The 8,269-nt window shown below is 35.3% G+C and overlaps 1 protein-coding gene across 1 annotated transcript in view; it reads left to right on the forward strand.

The window, feature by feature from the left end:
* The window catches only part of GTF2A2 (general transcription factor IIA subunit 2), a 32,192-nt gene extending 24,583 nt beyond the window's left edge, over window positions 1-7,609 (forward strand). The window contains exons 2-5 of the mRNA XM_052646494.1: window positions 672-792; window positions 1,398-1,502; window positions 4,802-4,928; window positions 7,318-7,609. Of these exons, the coding sequence (XP_052502454.1) occupies window positions 721-792; window positions 1,398-1,502; window positions 4,802-4,928; window positions 7,318-7,343 (330 nt within the window). The 5' untranslated portion in view covers window positions 672-720 and the 3' untranslated portion in view covers window positions 7,344-7,609. The remainder of the gene's footprint in view (window positions 1-671; window positions 793-1,397; window positions 1,503-4,801; window positions 4,929-7,317) is intronic.
* Window positions 7,610-8,269: the final 660 nt, after the last annotated feature.

Raw genomic sequence — 8,269 nt, forward strand, 5'->3', positions numbered from 1 at the left:
CTTCCCCAAAGTATCAATTATTTAAAATCAGAGTGTATCTTTATCTTCCTCTCCGATGATACCTATCACTGTGTTATATTCTTGGTAGGCACTCTATAAATACTGCATTTTAAGAGAACAGGAAAATGAAGGGGAAGGCACTCAAATGTGAGCTGGAGATTGAATCACTGCCTTGGCAGTAAGTGGAAATAAATGGTACATGGTAAAGTCCAGAGTAGGTCAAAAGGTAGATGTTTGAAAGAAACGATAAAGGTGTACATTTACACACACACACACACACACACACACACTTTGTATAAAGGAATGTAAATGCCTATGTTGAAATAATAGAAAAACAGAAAAAGCATTTTTAACCATTCCTTGTAATTCCTAAGTTACTATATAGTATGTGCTGAGTCACTCAGGCACGTCCAATTCTTTGTGATCCTGTGGACTGTAATCCACCAGGTTCTTCTGTCAGTGGGATTTTTCAGGCAAGAGTACTAGACTAGGTTGCGATTTTCCTCCTCCAGGGGATCTTCCTGACCCAGGGCTCAGACCCATGTCGCCTGTGTCTCCTCCACTGCAGGCGGACCCTTTACCCACTCATAGTGTAAATTTGAACATATGAAGTAGACTGTATTACATGTGTGATCTATAATTTTTTTAATACTTTCATATTAAATTTTTAGGACATCAATGCAAGCCTGAATAAGAAAAAGAATTTCTCCCTCCTAAGCCATGGCATATCAGTTGTACAGAAATACCACATTGGGAAACAGTCTTCAGGAGAGCCTGGATGAGCTTATACAGGTGAGAGACTAAAAATCAACATTTTTATTTAGATGGATGTATAGTAATTCTTGTTCTCATAATTATGAAAATAGCATATTGTGTGTAGCTTTAACTTTAGACAAGTTAATGCAAGTCTTGAGATGTAAATTAGAATTTTGAATTCATATTTTTAATTTTAGGAAAATTAACATTTTTACATAAACGTCTCATCCAAGAACATATTGTGTATTTCCATTTATTTTCATATGTCTTGAACTTTGATGAATTTTATTAGATTTTTTTTTAATGTATTACTGATCCCAAGTTTTTTCTCAAGACTTGATTCCTTCAATTTATCAGTGAAAACTTTCCAGATACTGTGAAGGAGTGATAGACAAAGTTTTGTCCTGATGTTGTAACATCACTGTATGTTTTCTTTTCAAAATTAGGTTTGTTTCAAGATAGTGTAAGAAAATACTGTCAGGTTTTGCTTATTAATTGCCTGTTATCTCAAAACAGAACAAAGGGATTCAAGTTTAGAGGCTCTGATTAACCTTAGTTAAATTTTAGATGATAACTCATGTATTTTTATTTTTGTCTTTAATGTTCTTCCCAAAGAGGATTCATGACCTTTATTTTTTCAGTCTCAACAGATTACCCCCCAACTTGCCCTTCAAGTTCTACTTCAGTTTGATAAGGCTATAAACGCAGCACTGGCACAGAGGGTCAGGAACCGCGTCAACTTCAGGGTAAGGATATATTCTTAAATCTAGCTGCACCGTGCTTGTTACAATAGTGATTTTTATAATACCTCCGTATTTATTAATCATAAAAAGAGATGACTTAATGAAACTTTAAAACTTGTTTTAGAACAACTGAATCCTGTTTTATATTTAAATGATATATCTACCAGTTCACTTAATGTGAGGCACAGTTGTTTTTGGATTTTTATTCCATTATTTCACAAATCAGCCTATGTATGTTTGGCTACCTTCCTTGAAGAGTTAAAGATTTCAGACGTCTGAAACAATATCTTCAGGGTTGAAGGTAAGTGAGAGTAATCTCTAAGGATCAGTTATGATTTTTAAACTCTGGCCAGGGAAGAATACTGTAATTTCTAGAAACGTCATGTTGCGCCCCACCTGCTCTTAGATAGCATGGCTTATTGGCAGGCCTTTTGGCAGACGATGGTCTCTTCTGGGAGCTAGGTCTCATAGGAATCATTTGTACTTTGAACGGTAAGACCAAACCAAACAAGATCTTAATTTGATAGTAAATCCAGATTAAAAGAGATGAAAATCGTCATATAAAAAGACCATAGATGTTATTTTGCATTTAAGAGAACATCAGTGTTTGGGGTTTTTTGTTTTAGCTGGTGGTGAAAATCACAAAAGACAAAATGCCATTTATTCAGCAAACATTTCAATGCCAGTTGGTACAAGGCATTGTTCTGGATATTGGGTATAGAAGGCAGAAGAAGACAAACAGGGCCACATTTGACTTTTTTACGTGAAGGGATAAAATCTGCATGTATTTTATATTTGTAAACCAGTTTCACATATATGTCTTTATAAAATTTTATCAGATTCTTGAATAGTAGTAATTCTGGCAAAGTTAGCTTCTTTTTGTGCAGTCATACATACACATCTGCCTAGTTTGTTATTCAAAACTTGATCCTTTAAATTGAGCCATGATGGTACATAAACTTTAGCCCATGTAGAGAATTTGTTTAGAGTCATAGGGTTCACAAGGTCTGAGTGATCGCCAGTTATTGTAGATTTCTAGTCTGGATCTGTTTAAAGGATTTAAAAAGTGTTACTCAGTTATAGATAAATATAAAAAAAAAAAAGTGGGAGAAATGTATATTAAAGTGTAACCGCATATTATCGTATACAAGGAATATTTTGAATATATTGAATTTCAGCATATTTGAATGTTCACACGCTAATCGTAAATCATAGTGACCTACCTAGTTCACTTTATTGACACAGCTACCACCAACTGGCTATGACAGTAACCTACACGTTCATAGGATCATGGATTATACACACAGGGATGCCAGAAATGAACACTGAAGTTGGCATTTGGTTTTTCAGCCTTCCAAAAGCCTCAAACTATAGTCAAAAGAATAGATCTAATTAAAAAAAAATTTTTTTACACTTACAACTCTGTGTCTTTTTACTTAACAGTATGTTCTGAGTGATTTTCAATGCATTAATCCCACTCCTCTACTGAAACTTCTCTTGCCAAGTTATTTATTGATAAATCCAATGTATAATCAGTAATACTGTTGATTAATCTCTTAAAACTCATACTTCCCTTGAAACCATACTGTTCTAGCTCTCCTTCTATTCTCTGACCCCTCTCTCAGGCTCCTTTGTAGTTTTCCTACTGTCTGTGTCACTTAATTGTTGGTTTTCCTAAGGGGTTCTCTAGGGCTCCACATATGCTCCTTTCATGATCTCATCCTTTAAAGCTGATATTCTCCCATGCTTGCTTTTACAGTCCAGCTGTGCACTGGATACAGTAAGTTGTAGCTCAAACTCAACTTTAACTTTCCTCTCGAACCAGCTTTTTCTATGACTGCGCTGGTACACGAGCCAGAAACTTGGGAATGACACAGACTTCTGTCTGCACTATCCAGCCACATGCAGTTGGTTGTCAGGTTTGACAGATCTACCTTTTAAAACTTCTCCACTTCTCAGGACCCTTTGCTCCTGCTATTGCCCAGCCTCTTTCACCTGTTTGACACAGCCAGCTAAAGTATCAGCTTCTTAGGGCTCCTTCCTCCAGTCAGACTCCCCTCTAGTCTGGTCTTCATGCCATCACCAAAAATGCAGTTTTAGTACATTACTCCTCTGCTTGAAATCCTTCCCTGACCTCCTGGTACCCTCAGGATATCTGTTCTTTCCCAAGGTTCCTGATCTCTTCTACCTTAGGACCGCCTGTCACACTCTGGTTTCTGGAACTTCTTATCCCACACCAAGTGTCTGTCTGCACTTCTGCTGCCCCACCTTTCTTTCCCTGACTCCTTAGTCTTCGGCACTCAAGCACGCTCTGTCCTGTCTTCTGCTATGCTCTGAGTAACCCAGGCTTACATAGCACTTCACACTATGTATTTACTTGTTTTAATGATCTTCCCTGCTCAGCTAAACCTCTTGGGTGGCAGGGATCATATGTCTATTGCTTACCATTGTATCTTTAGCACCTAGGATGGTAATTATTCCTATTGTTTAATGAATTTGGTAACTTAAGTCATAACCATTATAGTTACCCTAGTCACCCTAACTTTGTAAGACATTAGGAGAACTCACATTTTGGTATTACAGGTAACACAGCAGGGAACAGTTTTGTGCTGAATTTTTTTTTCTGGTTTGAAGGTTTTAGGCATATACATGTTTTATCGAATACTAAATTTCAGTGTTTCGTGAATCCATGTGTATGTCTCTTGGGTTTTGATTATATTCTGCTAGCATTCATTCTTGCACCTTCATCACACTCTTCAAAAAGACCTTTTTTAATGTCCAGACACACATTTTTCCTAAAAGAAAATAAATTAGAAGAATGTCAGTTGCGCAGGACAATAATGTTATCATCTTAGTGGGTAATATATGTTTCTAGGAATTCCATGCATTTGTACAAATTTGGAGAATTAACATACACAATAAAATAGGTTGCTTTCTTAAAGTAGTTTCATAAAAATTCAAATACATTTTCATAATTTCACCACATGAGGGCAGTATAAATACAAATTCAAATTTCCCTTCAGCTTTTCTTCAGAGTTCAGGTGAGTAATTTGCAGGCTCTTCCAGTGCTGGAAATAGTCTGCTTACTAAAATAAACTCTTACCTTGGCATATTTCTCTAGGATTTTTTTTTTTTAAGTAATAGTATGGTATTTTAACACTTAGCTTGCTTGCTTTATTTTCCTTAATTTTCATCCTATTTTGAGAATTATGTACTTGTAGCTAGGATTTCATAAGTTGTCTGGAGAAAAATATGAGGGGAAAAAATGACTTCATGGTTTGCCTCAATGTTTTGTTTTAAAGGGCTCTCTAAATACATACAGATTCTGCGATAACGTGTGGACTTTTGTATTGAATGATGTTGAATTCAGAGAGGTGACAGAACTTATTAAAGTGGATAAAGTGAAAATTGTAGCCTGTGATGGTAAAAGTAAGTGTCTACCCTAATTACTGTGAAAGCAAAGCTACTTGAAATCTTTTTCATGCATCTTTAGAGAATCATCTGAAAGTAAGGGGGGAAGCTGGCTAATGATCTACTCCCAACTAGAGACCTGGCTCCTTTCTCAGATTCTAAAATCCAGATCTCAAATAGTCCTCTTACTAACTTTAGGTATAAACGTTTCGTATGACACATAGACTACTTGCACAGGTTGAATTTGTGTTGGGGGAAAGGGGAACAAATTAGTAAGCCTTTCTTCCCTATTTCTGTTACAGGTTTGAAGTATTTATCAAGCTTTTTCTTTTTCCTTACGTGTTTAATTTCAACAATTTATCCTATGGCTTCTGTGTTACTGAATAGCTATACATTTTAAAGTGATTATTTAAAATCTTTCAAATAATGATAAGAGCCCCATCACTCATAAGGGTAAACATCTAGTCTTCTCGTCTGGTACTCGCAGATATTTTCACAGCAGACCTAGGAATTTGTTCACGCCTTTAATGTTTCAGAAACTGTATGTCTCTGCTTTCTGTCCCATGATTAAATTCAGTTAGCAAAAATAAATATATAAAGTGTATTTTAAATATACTTACTTTTACTTTGTATTCTGAACAGTTTGCATTTAAAGCAATTATTCCTGAATAGAGAAGACTGTCAAGAGAAAGACAAATGTGGAAAACAAAACCCTACATTTCTTGGGTTATAGGTTAGGTTTTTATTGTTATAATTTGGGTTTCAAAGAAACGCTCTGATCACTGAAAAGATATAAAGACAGAAAACCATAGAGAAGAAAAGACATCATTTGTAACATCATCTGGAGATAACATATCACTTGAGTATAGAATCTTCTAGCCTTCAGTTATATATATCTTTATAGTAATACTCATTTGTGAACAGATCGTTTTTCACACAACTCATTAACTGTTGTTCTCTTAAGCCTGGTTTTTGATAGCTGCCTGAAATTGTACCTTTCTCCCTTTTTTAAAGAAATTGTGTTTTCCAGATGTCAGAGTCTCTAAAATGAGCAATGTTACAGTGGCTTGTACGTTTCAGAAGGTTAACTAGAAATAATCATTCTAAGAAATTTAGGATGACTTTATATAGTTATCATATACTTGGGTCCTTATTATAACAACAACAACAAAAGTCTGTTTAAAAATAGCTCCTGGATCACAAGTGATAACATTTCTCTGTATGTCAGATAATGTATTTTTTTCCCCAAGTCTTTCTTATAATTTAGGCTAATAGCATCCTTATAACCCTTAGGTTTTCAAACTTTTACTATAGAATTTTAGCATTACTGTGTAATTTCTAGACCTCTACCAAAATGAGTTAATTATATGGATCAGCATCCGGATGGAAATTTTCTGTCTGTACTCTCCTGTAGCCACATCTGATATTAAGCACTTAAAATGGGTTAGGGTAGCTGAGATAGTTAATGGTCTCATATTTATTAGTTAACTTTAAGCACATGTGCCTAGCCAGTGGCTACCATATTGGACAGCACAGATACAGACTAGCAGAGAGTCAGTTTCAATTATTTGAAACATATTTAATTACCAAAAAGTCAGTGAAGGCCCCTGAGCAAACTTAATATCAAAGAGTCCATGTAAACATATGTGTTTTACTTATAAGTGGTCCTTAAAGTATATTTCTCTTGCTTCTTAAAGATAAAAGATGTATCTTATTTTTTCAAACTTCAGTGGATGTAAAGTACAAATCAGCCTTACCTCCTTCGGTGGCTTCTGAGGAGCTTGCTTCACTTACAGCACAGTATAAGTGATTGCTCTTCAAAGAAAAAATTGTTGAGTATTCAAGAAAAGTTTATATTGTGTTCCATGTTCCTCTATGTCAGCAGAAAAAAACAGTCATTAAAATATAAATGGCTGTGGCAGTTAGAGGTAGGAGATTAAGTAATAATACCATTCCTCACCCGATAAATGCAGTGCTACTGTGAAATAAAACCATTTTTTCTACTGGTCAGCTTTCTGAAATACAGTTCAGTTCCTAATAGAGAAGCAGAGAAAAAGTGATAGTGACTAGAATTTGGGTTTTTTGTCTCGCCAGGAATTAAATACAAATTTCTTCTGATTATACATTATTATCCTTTGTGGTTTTAAATTTTGGGAAAGTAGAGGACCTGAAAAAAAGTATGTAAACCAAATGTAGTATAGCTTGATTTTTCTTAACATAAACATGGAGGCTAAAGGTTGACCTTCCCATTAAGGTAAAACGACATTTAAGTGCAGAAGATACTACTGTGGTCGGCTTTTTGTCTCCCCTTCTTCATCACCGTTAGTTCCTGTTTTACTTTTGAAAGATTTTCTTGAAATATTTAAGTTGCTTCTTGAATTTACTCTTTCTCTCCTCTGTTTCCTAGATACTGGCTCCAATACTACAGAATGAATAGAAAAAAGAAATGGCTTTTTAATGCCATCCTGTTACTGTTCATCGCTTTTTGGAGAGAAGCATAGAAGAGACTTTTTTTTTATTTATTCTAACATTGCAGAAATGACTACTCTGTGCTATACTATCAGAGAATTCCAATAGAAAGAAGCTCATAAGTCTGTATCCTCTTTATTATACAGCATGAAGAAACAGAACTTTTTTTTTAATGACAAATCAAACATTGTTGCCTTCCTAGGACTATTCTTTAATAAATTCATTTTAAAACTCAATGTGAGTAATAACTCCTAGCGCTACTAAGCTTACAATGTGCAGATACTAGATAAGCATTTTGAAAGAGTACCGTGTTCCTTACAAAGGAAATTAGAACATGCATTCATTTGAGTAGAGTCAAGTTAGTTATTAGTTGCAAGTTTAGCTGATGAAAGCATTAGCAGGGGCAAAACCAGAATTCCAGACTGGAACTTTCCTTATAAAAATCTTTTTCAAAGTGCAAAAACAAGGGTAATCATTGGTGTGAAAAACTCAACTAGGAAAAAATTAGACCATCTTCAGACAGCTTATATAGCTAAAATAAGGGCTTCCCTTGTAGTTTAGCTGGTGAAGAATCTGCCTGCAATGCAGGAGACTTGGGTTCAACCGCTGGGTTGGAAGATCCCCTGGAGAAGGGAAAGGCTACCCACTCCAGTATTCTGGCCTGGAGAATTCCTGGGTTGCAAAGAGTAGGACACCACTGAGTGACTTTCATAGCTAAAATAATAAAACCAAAAAACCTATTTGCAACAACATAAAATAGTCTTCACATGACATGTAATTAAATTGGCCGTAACAGTCAAGTTTCATTTCTAGAGTGCTCTACATCTTACCAGTTATTAGACTCTCAGTAAAAAGTCCTGTTAACCGTCTGCCATATCTTTGTGTACTTG

Source organism: Budorcas taxicolor, chromosome 10 (assembly GCF_023091745.1).
Source record: "Budorcas taxicolor isolate Tak-1 chromosome 10, Takin1.1, whole genome shotgun sequence".
NCBI lineage: Eukaryota > Metazoa > Chordata > Mammalia > Artiodactyla > Bovidae > Budorcas > Budorcas taxicolor.